Here is a 17,316-nt window from a genome sequence, read left to right on the forward strand (position 1 = left end):
TGGATGATCCACAAGAGTATTGGGAGAATGTCATATGGTCAGATGAAACCAAAGTAGAACTGTTTGGTAGAAACACAACTCGTCGTGTTTGGAGGAGAAAGAATGCTGAGTTGCATCCAAAGAATACCATACCTACTGTGAAGCATGGGGGTAGCAACATCATGCTTTGGGGCTGTTTCTCTGCCAAGGGACCAGGACGACTGATCCGTGTATATGAAAGAATGAATGGGGTCATGAATCATGAGATTTTGAGTGCAAACCTCCTTCCATGAGCAAGGGCATTGAAGATGAAACGTTGCCGGGTCTTTCAGCATGACAATGATCCCAAGCACACCACCAGGGCAACGAAGGAGTGGCTTCGTAAAAAGCATTTCAAGGTCCTGGAGTGGCCTAGCCAGTCTCCAGATCTAAACCCTATAGAAAACCTTTGGAGGGAGCTGAAAGTCCGTGTTGCCCAGCGACAGCCCCAAAACATCACCGCTCTAGAGGAGATCTGCATGGAGGAATGGGCCGACATACCAGCAACAGTGTGTGCCAACCTTGTGAAGACTTACAGAAAACGTTTCACCTCTGTCATTGCCAACAAAGGATATATAACAAAGTATTGAGATGAACTTTTGTAATTGACCAAATACTTATTTTCCACCAAAGTTTGAAAAAAAAATTCTTTCCAAATCAGAGAATGTGATTTTCAGGATTTGTTTTCTCATTTTGTCTCTCATAGTCGAGGTCGACCTATGATGTCAATTACAGGCCGACCTCATCTTTATAAGTGGGAGAACTTGCACAATTGGTGACTGACGAAATACTTTTTTTCCCCACTGTACATTGTATCACCAGTATATGGGGATGGATACATTGTATCACCAGTATATGGGGGATAGATACATTGTATCACCAGTATATAGGGATAGATACATTGTATCACCAGTATATAGGGATGGATATATTGTATCACCAGTATATGGGGATAGATACATTGTATCACCAGTATATGGGGATAGATACATTGTATCACCAGTATATAGGGATAGATACATTGTATCACCAGTATATGGGGATAGATGCATTGTATCACCAGTATATAGGGATAAATACATTGTATCACCAGTATATAGGGGTAGATACATTGTATCACCAGTATATAGGGATAGATGCATTGTATCACCAGTATATAGGGATAAATACATTGTATCACCAGTATATAGGGATAGATACATTGTATCACCAGTATATATATGAATAGATACATTGTATCACCTGTATATAGGGATAAATACATTGTATCACCAGTATATAGGGGTAGATACATTGTATCACCAGTATATATGAATAGATACATTGTATCACCAGTATATAGGGATAGATACATTGTATCACCAGTATATATATATATATATATGAATAGATACATTGTATCACCTGTATATAGGGATAAATACATTGTATCACCAGTATATAGGGGTAGATACAATGTATCACCAGTATATATGAATAGATACATTGTATCACCAGTATAAAGGGATAGATACATTGTATCACCAGTATATATGAATAGATACATTGTATCACCAGTATATAGTGATAGATACATTGTATCACCAGCGTATAGGGATAGATACATTGTATCACCAGTATACAGGGATGGATACATTGCATCACCAGTATATATGAATAGATACATTGTATCACCAGTATATAGGGATGGATACATTGTATCACCAGTATATAGGGATAGATACATTGTATCACCAGTATGCAGGGATGTATAGTTGTATCACCAGTATATAGGGATGGATACATTGTATCACCAGTATACAGGGATGGATACATTGTATCACCAGTATACAGGGATGGATACATTGTATCACCAGTATATAGGGATGGATGCATTGTATCACCAGTATATAGGGATGGATACATTGTATCACCAGTATACAGGGATGGATACGTTGTATCACCAGTATATAGGGATGGATACGTTGTATCACCAGTATATAGGGATGGATACATTGTATCACAAGTATACAGGGATGGATACGTTGTATCACCAGTATATAGGGATGGATACGTTGTATCACCAGTATATAGGGATGGATACATTGTATCACAAGTATACAGGGGTGGATACATTGTATCACCAGTATATAGGGATGGATACATTGTATCACCAGTATACAGGGATGGATACATTGTATCAGCAGCATGCAGGGATGGATACATTGTATCAGCAGTATACAGGGATGGATACATTGTATCAGCAGTATACAGGGATGGATACATTGTATCACCAGTATACAGGGATGGATACATTGTATCAGCAGTATACAGGGATGGATACATTGTATCACCAGTATATAGGGATGGATACATTGTATCACCAGTATACAGGGATGGATACATTGTATCACCAGTATATGGGGATAGATACATTGTATCACCAGTATATAGGGATAGATACATTGTATCACCAGTATATAGGGATGGATACATTGTATCACCAGTATATAGGGATAGATACATTGTATCACCAGTATATAGGGATAGATACATTGTATCACCAGTATAAAGGGATGGATACATTGTATCACCAGTATAAAGGGATGGATACATTGTATCACCATTATATGGGGATAGATACATTGTATCACCAGTATATAGGGATAGATACATTGTATCACCAGTATATAGGGATAGATACATTGTATCACCAGTATATAGGGATGGATACATTGTATCGTGTTGTTCTCTCTATTTCCTCTTCTGTTTTGGCTTTGGTCCAACTTAAACCAAACAGCAACCTCTCCCGCCTGTACCACCGGCTGCTGGGGGGTTTCCTCTGTACAGGCAGCACATCAGGGACTATATTTCTTGATAACTAATCCTACTGATATAATTCCTCATTGGTCCCCACTAATCTCTCGTTTTTCTGTTTGGATTATATAATTATTGGACACAGGTCGGGGCTGAATACCTCATACTACAATGTTCCTCCCCCCCGGTAGTGGAATGGTTTCGTCCTTTTCCAGCTGATTTCAGGTCTGTGCCTCTTCGCCTGAACCGAGACTCCAGAGAGGACTGTACCATTCAGTAAAGAGGGGTGTTGTGCGTTATCGCGAATATTTTAGTAGCACTGTCACCGTGGAGGCGCCGGTATTACCGAGGTGCTTGATAGTACTGGTCGTTTATACACCGGTGACATTGACACCTGTGATGTGTGGTGGACACCACTCTCCTGTGCCGCGCTCCAGGGTGGCTGCTCCCCCATTTTGCTCTTGGTACGCCCCGCCTCCAGCTGACCGGCCTGGAATCACGGTTTGGAGCCTCGGACTGGTCGCCCCGGAGTCGCCGTGTTCTGCCGGCCCCTTCCCCGGCCATTATCCTGTGAGGGTCCCGGACAGCTCAGGGGCAGCAGGGAGTGCGAGCGGCGCGGAGGCCCTGGCCTTGGTGTAGAGAGAGCGGCCCAGGCCTGTCAGACATGGGAGACACCGGCAGCGAGCGCAGCAACCCGCCCAGCCTCCCCCCGCGCTGCCCCTGCGGATTCTGGGGGTAAGAGACCGGGCACCGAGCCCTGAGAGCGGGCACCGAGGGTAGGGGGGCGCAGCCTCAGCTCAGAGACCCCTGTGCTCCCCTGAGCCGTATAACCCCACACTGACCCTGTATACCGCCCCCTGACCCCGTACACCGCCCCCTGACCCCGTACACCGCCGCACTGTGCCCCCTGACCCCGTACACCGCCGCACTGTGCCCCCTGACCCCGCACACCGCCGCACTGTGCCCCCCTGACCCCGCACACCGCCGCACTGTGCCCCCCTGACCCCGTACACCGCCGCACTGTGCCCCCCTGACCCCGTACACCGCCGCACTGTGCCCCCCTGACCCCGTACACCGCCGCACTGTGCCCCCCTGACCCCGTACACCGCCGCACTGTGCCCCCCTGACCCCGTACACCGCCGCACTGTGCCCCCCTGACCCCGTACACCGCCTCCCTGACCCCGTACACCGCCGCACTGTGCCCCCTGACCCCGTACACCGCCACACTGTGCCCCCCTGACCCTGTATACCGCCTCCCTGACCCCGTATACCGCCACATTGTGCCCCCTGACCCCATATACCGCCACACTGTGACCCCCTTATCCTGTACATCGCCCCACTGACCCCGTACACCGTCGCACTGTGCCCCCTGACCCTGTATACCACCCCCTGACCCCGTATACCGCCGTACTGTGCCCCCCTGACCCCGCCCACCGCCGTACTGTGCCCCCCTGACCCCGTACACCGCCACACTGTGCCCACTTGACCCTGTATACCGCCTCCCTGACCCCGTATACCGCCACATTGTGCCCCCTGACCCCATATACCGCCACACTGTGACCCCCTTATCCTGTACATCGCCCCACTGACCCCGTACACCGTCGCACTGTGCCCCCTGACCCTGTATACCACCCCCTGACCCCTTATACAGCTGCTCTGTGCCCCCCCTGACCCCGCCGTACTGTGCCCCCTCTGACCCCGCCCACCGCCGTACTGTGCCCCCTGACCCCGTACACTGCCGCACTGACCCCGTACACCGCCGCACTGTTCCTCCCTGACTGTGTATACCAACCCCTGACCCCGTATACCGCTGCACTGTGCCCCCCCTGACCCTGTACACCGCCGCATTGCGCCCCCCCTGTCCATATGCTGCACCAGATGTTTGTAATCCCAATTTTTGTGGTCAAAACATTTTACAATTTTTTTTGCTTAATGTAATTCTCGCTCTTCCCCTGGAGTACCGTCATTTTTTTTTATAAGCTAGAAATTTCGGTTAGAAATGTTACGTTGTGTGCGATATCTTAACGTATTGTGTGACTTTTTGTCATAAAAAAAGACCCCCAAAAAAGTTGAAGTGTCACCGTCGTTTTAATTTTTGTTTCCTTTATCAATAGTACATGTAAAAATAAGAAACTTTGTAATCAGTCATCAGAGAAATCTGCTTTCTGCGCCCACAGAATTCTCAATACTCGGGTAACATCTGTATTCAGTGAGGACAGAACTCTACTGAGAGGAGATGACAGCTGGTGCTCATAAAGTTCTATGTTGATGGTGGTGAGGAGGAGGAGGAGGAGGAGCTCTGCCTCTAGCTCCTCCCCTTCCTCTTCATAGAATCTTATCAGCACCAGCTGTCATCTCCTCTTCACTGAGTTTTGAGAGTAAATGATCTCTCCAGAAGGAGAAAGAGAAGATTTCTCAGATAAAATGAAACTTTGTAATGTTTCTTATCTGTATTATTGATATATGAAATAAAAATTAAACCGATGGACACATTGTAAACACAAAAATACAGAGAGCTTTTGACTCTGCACTAAATTCATTGACCCGGTAAACATCAGGGACAGTTTTGTGTTAGAGACTTTCTTTCTGTCCCCGCCCCCTTGTCTTAAGTTGCCACTTTTTTGGTGTAATGGTTTCATGTCCTCCAGGGAAGGTCCCTGCCCCCTCCGGCATCTCCTGGCATATAAGTCTGGGTGCTGGGAGGGAATGTTACCAATCAGATGGCAGGAAGATCTCAGTGATCGCCAACCTGTCCGGCTCCTGATCATGTGACACCTACACTTTTGCCTTTATAGTGGAGGCAAGTAATAACCGCTCATCCATCGGGCACAGCCCGGGCAGCTGTGACATGCCCCCAGACGATGATAGCCGGTGCCCACTACAACCCCCCAGCCCATCCCCCTGATCCTTTCTCCTATGGCGTCTGTTTTCCAGTGAGTACATCCTTATCCTCTCTATTGCTTGGGTGACATTGAGTCTGGTGATCCTTTATCTGTGATGTATTATATGCGGTGCTTTTTTTAGTGAGACCCTGGGACGCGGGGTGCCACCGTGCACGGTCCATGTAACTGGGACGCGGGGTGCCACCGTGCACGGTCCATGTAACTGGGACGCGGGGTGCCACCGTGCACGGTCCATGTAACTGGGACGCGGAGTGCCGCAGCGCTCCGTCCATGTAACTGGGACGCGGAGTGCCGCAGCGCTCCGTCCATGTAACTGGGACGCGGGGTGCCACCGTGCACGGTCCATGTAACTGGGACGCGGGGTGCCACCGTGCACGGTCCATGTAACTGGGACGCAGGGTGCCACCGTGCACGGTCCATGTAACTGGGACGCAGGGTGCCACCGTGCACGGTCCATGTAACTGGGACGCGGGGTGCCACCGTGCACGGTCCATGTAACTGGGACGCGGGGTGCCACCGTGCACGGTCCATGTAACTGGGACGCGGGGTGCCGCAGCGCTCCGTCCATGTAACTGGGACGCGGGGTGCCGCAGCGCTCCGTCCATGTAACTGGGACGCGGGGTGCCGCAGCGCTCCGTCCATGTAACTGGGACGCGGGGTGCCGCAGCGCTCCGTCCATGTAACTGGGACGCGGGGTGCCGCAGCGCTCCGTCCATGTAACTGGGACGCGGGGTGCCACCGTGCACGGTCCATGTAACTGGGACGCGGGGTGCCACCGTGCACGGTCCATGTAACTGGGACCCGGGGTGTCGCAGCACTCCGTCCATGTAACTGGGACGCGCGGTGCCGCAGCGCTCCGTCCATGTAACTGCACCATAAGGTCTACACTACACGGGGATCAGCGCCATATGATTCCCACCATAATGCCGGCACCCCCATGGATTTCATTGTATTAGAAGGCATTGCAAAACCTCCTGTGCGGCCCAGACTAATGCGCTGCTTTCATGATGTTGTGAGATGTCTCCTAGATGATTAGAGTTGGAGCTTGAGTGATTGTGACATGGACACTTATGCCGTCTGCTGGCGCCCGATAGACTTGTGGGCAGTTTCCATAAGGCCATCACAGGTAGTTGCAATAGACTGAGACACTGGAACATACGCTCCTGTGCCCAACTGCACTGCAAATATTGTGGGTCAGTATCACCACCGCTAGAGAATTACATTAGCTCTCACACACTGGTTAGGGCAGATACATTTACACTCCATCCACTGCACTGGGTCCGAGAGTTGTATCCTCATCTGCATGTGTGTAATGATCTGTTCTTGTCTCTGTACGTAGGATGTCTATATTATATTATTACATTACTGATCCTGAGTTACATCCTGTATTATACTCCGGAGCTGCACTCACTATTCTGCTGGTGCAGTCACTGTGTACATACATTACATTACCGATCCTGAGTTACCTCCTGTATTATACCCCAGAGCTGCACTCACTATTCTGCTGGTGCAGTCACTGTGTACATACATTAAATTACTGATCCTGAGTTACATCCTGTATTATACTCCACAGCTGCACTCACTATTCTGCTGGTGCAGTCACTGTGTACATACATTACATTACTGATCCTGAGTTACATCCTGTATTATACTCCAGAGCTGCACTCACTATTCTGCTGGTGCAGTCACTGTGTACATACATTACATTAGTGATCCTGAGTTACATCCTGTATTATACTCCAGAGCTGCACTCACTATTCTGCTGGTGCAGTCACTGTGCACATACATTACATTACTGATCCTGAGTTACATCCTGTATTATACTCCAGAGCTGCACTCACTATTCTGCTGGTGCAGTCACTGTGTACATACATTACATTACTGATCCTGAGTTACCTCCTGTATTATACCCCAGAGCTGCACTCACTATTCTGCTGGTGCAGTCACTGTGTACATACAGTACATTACTGATCCTGTACTGGTCCTGAGTTACATCCTGCATTATACTACAGAGCTGCACTCACTATTCTGCTGGTGCAGTCACTGTGTACATACATTACATTACTGATCCTGAGTTACATCCTGTATTATACTCCAGAGCTGCACTCACTATTCTGCTGGTGCAGTCACTGTGTACATACATTACATTACTGATCCTGAGTTACATCCTGTATTATACTCCAGAGCTGCACTCACTATTCTGCTGGTGCAGTCACTGTGTACACACATTACATTACTGATCCTGAGTTACATCCTGTATTATCCTCCAGAGCTGCACTCACTATTCTGCTGGTGCAGTCACTGTGTATATATATTACATTACTGATCCTGAGTTACATCCTGTATTATACTCCAGAGCTGCTCTCACTATTCTGCTGGTGGAGTCACTGTGTACATACATTACATTACTGATCCTGAGTTACATCCTGTATTATACTCCAGAGCTGCACTCACTATTCTGCTGGTGCAGTCACTGTGCACATACATTACATTACTGATCCTGAGTTACATCCTGTATTATACTCCAGAGCTGCACTCACTATTCTGCTGGTGCAGTCACTGTGTACATACATTACATTACTGATCCTGAGTTACCTCCTGTATTATACCCCAGAGCTGCACTCACTATTCTGCTGGTGCAGTCACTGTGTACATACAGTACATTACTGATCCTGTACTGGTCCTGAGTTACATCCTGCATTATACTACAGAGCTGCACTCACTATTCTGCTGGTGCAGTCACTGTGTACATACATTACATTACTGATCCTGAGTTACATCCTGTATTATACTCCAGAGCTGCACTCACTATTCTGCTGGTGCAGTCACTGTGTACACACATTACATTACTGATCCTGAGTTACATCCTGTATTATACTCCAGAGCTGCACTCACTATTCTGCTGGTGCAGTCACTGTGTACATACTGCTCAGGAACCAGTACCAGGCTCTCACGCAGGAGAACCATGAAGAAATACAGCAAAATAAGACTTTGCCAGCAATGAATAACCTTGTAAGCCCTCAGAATCCTCCTGGATGGAGAAAGAAGAATGTTGTGAAGAAAAAACGGAGAGTGGTGGTCATGGGGGATTCCCTGTTAAGAGGAACAGAGGCCGCTATCTGCAGACCAGACATAACCTCAAGAGAAATGTGCTGTCTTCCAGGAGCAAAAATTAAAGATGTGTCTGACAGGATATCAAGACTCTTCAGACCTACAGATCACTACCCATTCCTGCTAATACATGTGGGGACAAATGACACCGCAAGAAAGGACCTGGAAACCATCTGCAGTGACTTTGAAGACTTAGGCAAGAAAGTGAAAGAATTGGGAGCGCAAGTGGTCTTCTCATCCATCCTCCCAGTGGATGGCCATGGAACAATGAGGTGGAATAAGATTCTACAGGTGAACAACTGGCTACGTCGATGGTGCCGTCAACAAGGATTTGGATTTCTGGATCACGGAATGAATTACCTATACGATGGACTACTTGCTAGAGATGGGGTGCACCTTACGAAGACTGGAAAACATGTATTTGGAAGTCGCCTTGCTACACTCATCAGAAGAGCTTTACACCAGAACAATGTGGGAAGGGAAGCAAAAGGCCAGAAAAAGCCATACAGCTGACAAATACTATTGAGATCTCTGCTACTGGAAGTGGAAAAGAAGAACAAAGACAAAAAAATTTAAATAATAAAAATATGGGAGGAAGAGAAACCAATCACAAACTAAAATGTTTTTATACAAATGCACAAAGCATGGGCAACAAACAAGGAGAATTGGAACTACTAATGCAGGAAAAGGAATATGATGTCATTGGAATCACTGAAACTTGGTGGGACGATACACATGATTGGAATAAAAGGCTAAAAGGATACAACTTATTTGCAAGAAACAGACTTGATAAACGAGGAGGAGGTGTTGCATTGTATGTTAGAAAAGCGTATATCTGCACAGAGATTGAAGCTTCAGAGACTGGGAGTTCTGTGGAAACTGTTTGGGTAAGAATACAAGGAGAGAACAACGGAAAGGACACCATTGTAGGCATTTACTACAGGCCACCTGGGCAAGCTGAAGATATGGATGAACTCTTTATGTATCAAATGACCAAGTTCTCCAAAAAATATGACGTAGTGGTCATGGGAGATTTCAACTATCCAGACATTTGTTGGGAATCTCTCTCAAGTAAAACTAACAGGTCAAGCAAATTCTTATCCACTCTTGCTGACAACTTTATCTTCCAAAAGGTAGGGGAGAAAACAAGGGGATCTGCTACTTTGGATCTAATCCTTATAAACAGGGAGGAAATGGTTGAGGAGGTAAAGGTGGCTGGGACCCTAGGAGGCAGTGATCATGCTATTATAGAATTTTGGATAACTAGAGGAGGAAGACATGTGAAGACTCAAATTTCAAGGTTAGATTTTAGAAAGGCAGATTTTAAGAGACTCAGAAAGAGAATAGGAGGGATCCAATGGCTGGATGTCCTTAAGGACAAAAATGTCCACGAAGGATGGGAAATTTTTAAAAATGAGATTCTCAAAGCACAATCGTTAACAATCCCGAAAAGTAGGAAGAATGGGAAGCATTTAAGGAAACCAGGATGGATGAACACAGAACTTAAACACATGCTAAAAAGAAAGAAAGAAATGTTTATTAAATGGAAAGAGGGAGGCATATCTAAAGAAGATTATAATGCAGTCTGCAGATCCTGCAGGGCACGTATCAGGTTAGCTAAAGCTGACAATGAATTAAGGCTTGCAAGAGATGTCAAAAGCAATAAAAAAGGATTTTGGGGGTATGTCAAAAGTAAAAGAAAAGTCAAAGATGCTATAGGATTTTTACAGGATGAAAATGGAGAAATGGTAAGAGAGGATGTTGAGAAGGCCGAACTTTTTAATTCCTATTTTGCATCTGTTTTCTCTCAGAAAGAAAATGGAACATCAACTGATCTTCACTGTCCTTTTTAAAGGAATAGAGGAATCCAAGTTATCTGTAAACAGAAAGATTGTGAGGGAATATTTAGCTAACATAAATGAGTTCAAGTCTCCAGGTCCAGATGAATTACACCCCAGAGTACTGAAGGAGAACATAGAAGAAATTTTAGAACCACTCTCCATAATCTTTGAAAATTCTTGGAGAACAGGAGAAGTCCCAGAAGACTGGAGAAGAGCAAATGTTGTTCCTATCTTCAAAAAGGGGAAGAAGGTGGACCCAGGGAACTATAGGCCGGTGAGTCTGACTTCTATACCAGGAAAGATCTTTGAACAAATTATTAAACAACATGTATGTAAGTACATGGATAAGAATGAAGTGATTAACCAGAGTCAGCATGGGTTTGTAACTAACAAGTCATGTCAGACTAACTTAATTTCCTTCTATGACAGAATCACTGACTGGGTGGATCAGGGAAATGCTGTAGATATAGTATATCTTGACTTCAGCAAAGCATTTGACAAAGTATCTCACACCATCCTTATTGAAAAAATGACCAAGTATGCAATGGACCAGGCAACTGTTAGGTGGATTCATAACTGGCTTAGTGATCGGACTCAAAGGGTGGTTGTAAATGGCTTCACATCCAGCTGGATGAATGTCTCAAGTGGGGTACCACAGGGCTCCGTCCTGGGACCTGTATTGTTCAACATCTTTATCAATGATTTAGATGAAGGAATTGAGGGTAAACTGATTAAATTTGCTGATGACACAAAGCTAGGAGGGATAGCTAATACTAGAGAAGAGAGAGAGAGGATTCAAAAAGACCTAAATAAACTGGAGCAGTGGGCAGCAACCAACAGAATGGTTTATAACAGGGAAAAATGCAAAGTACTACATCTGGGCAATAAAAATGAAAAAAGCATATACAGAATGGGAGGAATAGAGCTAAGCAACAGTACATGTGAAAAAGACTTAGGTATACTAATAGATCATAGACTGAACATGAGTCAACAGTGTGATGCAGCAGCAAAAAAGGCAAATACAATTCTGGGATGTATTAACAGAAGCATACAGTCTAGATCACGTGAAGTCATTATCGGTCTTTACTCCTCTTTGGTCAGACCTCATCTGGAATACTGTGTACAGTTTTGGGCACCACATTTTAAAAAAAGACATAGACAAACTGGAGCAAGTTCAGAGAAGAGCGACCAGAATGGTGACTGGTCTGCAAACCATGTCCTATGAGGAACGGTTGCAGGATTTGGGAATGTTTAGCTTGCAAAAAAGAAGACTGAGAGGAGACTTAATAGCTGTCTACAAATATGTCAAGGGCTGTCACATTGTAGAAGGATCATCTTTATTCTCATTTGCAGAAGGAAAGACTAGAAGCAATGGGATGAAACTAAATGGGAGGAGACACAGATTAGATATTAGAAAAAACTTTTTGACAGTTAGGGTGATTAATGAGTGGAACAGGCTGCCACGAGAGGTGGTGAGTTCCCCTTCAATGGACGTCTTCAAACAGAGGCTGGACAGACATCTGTCTGAGATGATCTAGTGAATCCTGCTTTGAGCAGGGGGTTGGACTAGATGACCCAGGAGGTCCCTTCCAACTCTACCATTCTGTTATGCACACGCCCGGGCTAAGCGGCGTGTGCGTGTGATTGGTAGTGATTCCACTGGACCGTGCCGGAGAGTGAATGCCTGGAGGGGCGTGACTAAGTATTCACCCGATCCGACCAGGGTCGCACGACGGCATACGACGCCAGTGCACCAAGGAGGAACCGAGCAGAGGGACCAGGTGCTACTCCAGGACAGACCCCGGACACGGCTGTTGACCCACACAGGGGAATACAGGAACAGGCTGGTAGGCTGGCACACAGACTGGTGGGTATAGGCAGGCACGACTGGTATGCAGGCAGGCGGGTATGCAGGCAGGGGGGTAAAGGCAAGCACAGCTAGAGTGCAGACAAGGCTGAGCAGGGAGGACAGGGCTCTGTTCACACGGAACAGACAGGAAGGGAAAGACAGAGCCAGATACTCACACAGTACTTGCAGAGACAACAAGCAGGAGTTAGGTACGAGTTCAGACTCTGCAGAAAAAGGAAGGGAACGGACATAGAGGCAAAACAGGTAAAGGACAGGAGAGAGTTCAGACTGGAACTGAGTGTACGGAGGAGACCGACACTGCAGAGGGATACAGGAGCGGGTCTGGGAATACGGCCCCCAGAGAGGCGGAACGAACAGGCAAGGAGCGTGTTCAGACAGGACAGACCAGACGCAGGAGCGGGTCTAGGAAATCGGCCACTAGAAGGCGGAACGAACAGGCAAGGAGCGTGTTCAGACAGGACAGACCAGACACAGGAGCGGGTCTAGGAAATCGGCCACTAGAAGGCGAGAGGAACAGGCTAGGAGCGTGTTCAGACAGGTCAGACAAGATACAGGAACGGGTCTAGGTAATCGGCCCCTAGAAGGCAGGAGGAACAGGCTAGGAGCGTGTTCAGACAGGACAGACAAGAGAACACAGAAAGGACTCAGTTCAGACACGGGAACTAATACCGAAAAGCAGGAGACATACAGGACTCAGTTCAGACACGGGAGCTGATACCGCAAAGCAGAAGACATACAGGACTCAGTTCAGACACGGGAGCTGATACCGCAAAGCAGGAGACATACAGGACACAGTTCAGACACGGGAGCTGATACCGCAAAACAGGAGACATACAGGACTCAGTTCAGACACGGGAACTGATAACGCAAAGCAGGAGACATACAGGACTCAGTTCAGACACGGGAACTGATACAAAAAGCAGGAGACAAGAGACGGGACCTGGCACCTTCAGAGTGCAAGCACACACTGAAGGAAACACTATGCTCAGGCAGGGATAGAAGGAAGCTGCTGAGCTATATACCAAGTGACAGACAGCAATAGGCTGAGGACGCACAAGGGGTGTGACCCACAGCAGGTACAAAAGGCAGGAAGTGATCGGGCGCCGCCCTTAAGCAGCAGAAACAGACACAAACAGACAGCATGGAGGGAAGCCAGAGAGACATTCTGGACAGGAGATCAAGTGCGCCCTCTTGCACAGTGGGAGATGGACCACCATGCAAGGACGCCGCCAGGTATGTTACACATTCTATGATTCTATGATTATACATACACTATATTACTGATCCTGAGTTACATCCTGTATTATACTCCAGAGCTGCACTCACTATTCTGCTGGTGCAGTCACTGTGTACATACATTACTGATCCTGAGTTACATCCTGTATTATACTCCAGAGCTGCACTCGCTATTCTGCTGGTGTAGTCACTGTGTACATACATTACATTACTGATCCTGAGTTACATCCTGTATTATACTCCAGAGCTGCACTCACTATTCTGCTGGTGCAGTCACTGTGTACATACATTACATTACTGATCCTAAGTTACATCCTGTATTATACTCCAGAGCTGCACTCACTATTCTGCTGGTGCAGTCACTGTGTATATACATTACTGATCCTGAGTTACATCCTGTAGTATACTCCACAGCTGCACTCACTATTCTGCTGATGCAGTCACTGTGTACATACATTACATTACTGATCCTGAGTTACATCCTGTATTATACCCCAGAGCTGCACTCACTATTCTGCTGGTGCAGTCACTGTGTACATACATTACATTACTGATCCTCAGTTACATCCTGTATTATACTCCAGAGCTGCACTCACTATTCTGCTGGTGCAGTCACTGTGTACATACATTACTGATCCTGAGTTACCTCCTGTATTATACTCCAGAGCTGCACTCACTATTCTACTGGTGCAGTCACTGTGTACATACATTACATTACTGATCCTGAGTTACATCCTGTATTATACTCCAGAGCTGCACGCACTATTCTGCTGGTGCAGTCACTGTGTACACACATTACATTACTGATCCTGAGTTACATCCTGTATTATACTCCAGAGCTGTGCTCACTATTCTGCTGGTGCAGTCACTGTGTACATACATTACATTACTGATCCTGAGTTACCTCCTGTATTATACTCCAGAGCTGCACTCACTATTCTGCTGATGCAGTCACTGTGTACATACATTACTGATCCTGAGTTACCTCCTGTATTATACTCCAGAGCTGCACTCACTATTCTGCTGATGCAGTCACTGTGTACATACATTACATTACTGATCCTGAGTTACATCCTGTATTATACTCCAGAGCTGCACTCACTATTCTGCTGGTGCAGTCACTGTGTACACACATTACATTACTGATCCTGAGTTACATCCTGTATTATACTCCAGAGCTGCACTCACTATTCTGCTGGTGCAGTCACTGTGTACATACATTACATTACTGATCCTGAGTTACCTCCTGTATTATACTCCAGAGCTGCACTCACTATTCTGCTGGTGCAGTCACTGTGTACATACATTACATTACTGATCCTGAGTTACATCCTGTATTATACTCCAGAGCTGCACTCACTATTCTGCTGGTGCACTCACTGTGTACATGCATTACATTACTGATCCTGAGTTATTCCTGTATTATACTCCAGAGCTGCACTCACTACTCTGCTGGTGGAGTCGCTGTGTACATACATTACATTACTGATCCTGAGTTACATCCTGTATTATACTCCAGAGCTGCACTCACTATTCTGCTGGTGCAGTCACTGTGTACATACATTACTGATCCTGAGTTACATCCTGTATTATCCTCCAGAGCTGCACTCACTATTCTGCTGGTGTAGTCACTGTGTACATACATTACATTACTGATCCTGAGTTACATCCTGTATTATACTCCAGAGCTGCACTCACTATTCTGCTGGTGCAGTCACTGTGTACATACATTACTGATCCTGAGTTACATCCTGTATTATACTCCAGAGCTGCACTCACTATTCTGCTGGTGTAGTCACTGTGTACATACATTACATTACTGATCCTGAGTTACATCCTGTATTATACTCCAGAGCTGCACTCACTATTCTGCTGGTGCAGTCACTGTGTACATACATTACATTACTGATCCTAAGTTACATCCTGTATTATACTCCAGAGCTGCACTCACTATTCTGCTGGTGCAGTCACTGTGTATATACATTACTGATCCTGAGTTACATCCTGTAGTATACTCCACAGCTGCACTCACTATTCTGCTGGTGCAGTCACTGTGTACATACATTACTGATCCTGAGTTACATCCTGTATTATACTCCAGAGCTGCACTCACTATTCTGCTGGTGTAGTCACTGTGTACATACATTACATTACTGATCCTGAGTTACATCCTGTATTATACTCCAGAGCTGCACTCACTATTCTGCTGGTGCAGTCACTGTGTACATACATTACATTACTGATCCTAAGTTACATCCTGTATTATACTCCAGAGCTACACTCACTATTCTGCTGGTGCAGTCACTGTGTATATACATTACTGATCCTGAGTTACATCCTGTAGTATACTCCACAGCTGCACTCACTATTCTGCTGATGCAGTCACTGTGTACATACATTACATTACTGATCCTGAGTTACATCCTGTATTATACCCCAGAGCTGCACTCACTATTCTGCTGGTGCAGTCACTGTGTACATACATTACATTACTGATCCTCAGTTACATCCTGTATTATACTCCAGAGCTGCACTCACTATTCTGCTGGTGCAGTCACTGTGTACATACATTACTGATCCTGAGTTACCTCCTGTATTATACTCCAGAGCTGCACTCACTATTCTACTGGTGCAGTCACTGTGTACATACATTACATTACTGATCCTGAGTTACATCCTGTATTATACTCCAGAGCTGCACGCACTATTCTGCTGGTGCAGTCACTGTGTACACACATTACATTACTGAACCTGAGTTACATCCTGTATTATACTCCAGAGCTGTGCTCACTATTCTGCTGGTGCAGTCACTGTGTACATACATTACATTACTGATCCTGAGTTACCTCCTGTATTATACTCCAGAGCTGCACTCACTATTCTGCTGATGCAGTCACTGTGTACATACATTACTGATCCTGAGTTACCTCCTGTATTATACTCCAGAGCTGCACTCACTATTCTGCTGATGCAGTCACTGTGTACATACATTACATTACTGATCCTGAGTTACATCCTGTATTATACTCCAGAGCTGCACTCACTATTCTGCTGGTGCAGTCACTGTGTACACACATTACATTACTGATCCTGAGTTACATCCTGTATTATACTCCAGAGCTGCACTCACTATTCTGCTGGTGCAGTCACTGTGTACATACATTACATTACTGATCCTGAGTTACCTCCTGTATTATACTCCAGAGCTGCACTCACTATTCTGCTGGTGCAGTCACTGTGTACATACATTACATTACTGATCCTGAGTTACATCCTGTATTATACTCCAGAGCTGCACTCACTATTCTGCTGGTGCACTCACTGTGTACATGCATTACATTACTGATCCTGAGTTATTCCTGTATTATACTCCAGAGCTGCACTCACTACTCTGCTGGTGGAGTCGCTGTGTACATACATTACATTACTGATCCTGAGTTACATCCTGTATTATACTCCAGAGCTGCACTCACTATTCTGCTGGTGCAGTCACTGTGTACATACATTACTGATCCTGAGTTACATCCTGTATTATCCTCCA

The 17,316-nt window shown here is 46.0% G+C and overlaps 1 protein-coding gene across 2 annotated transcripts in view; it reads left to right on the plus strand.

Moving 5' to 3' along the window:
- Positions 1 to 3,232: 3,232 nt before the first annotated feature.
- Positions 3,233 to 17,316, plus strand: part of ZFAND3 (zinc finger AN1-type containing 3) — a 189,531-nt gene continuing 175,447 nt past the window's right edge. The window contains exon 1 of one of the 2 annotated variants that reach the window (XM_073671696.1): positions 3,233 to 3,549. In XM_073671696.1, coding sequence (XP_073527797.1) covers positions 3,479 to 3,549 — 71 coding nt within the window. In that variant the 5' untranslated portion in view covers positions 3,233 to 3,478. Of the gene's footprint in view, positions 3,550 to 5,629; positions 5,748 to 17,316 lie in introns of those variants that run through there. The other variant, XM_073671697.1, reaches the window with a different exon arrangement.

This window comes from Phyllobates terribilis, unplaced genomic scaffold (genome assembly GCF_046119375.1).
Source record: "Phyllobates terribilis strain yellow unplaced genomic scaffold, ASM4611937v1 Scaffold_3__8_contigs__length_932513732, whole genome shotgun sequence".
In the NCBI taxonomy this organism is placed as follows: domain Eukaryota; kingdom Metazoa; phylum Chordata; class Amphibia; order Anura; family Dendrobatidae; genus Phyllobates; species Phyllobates terribilis.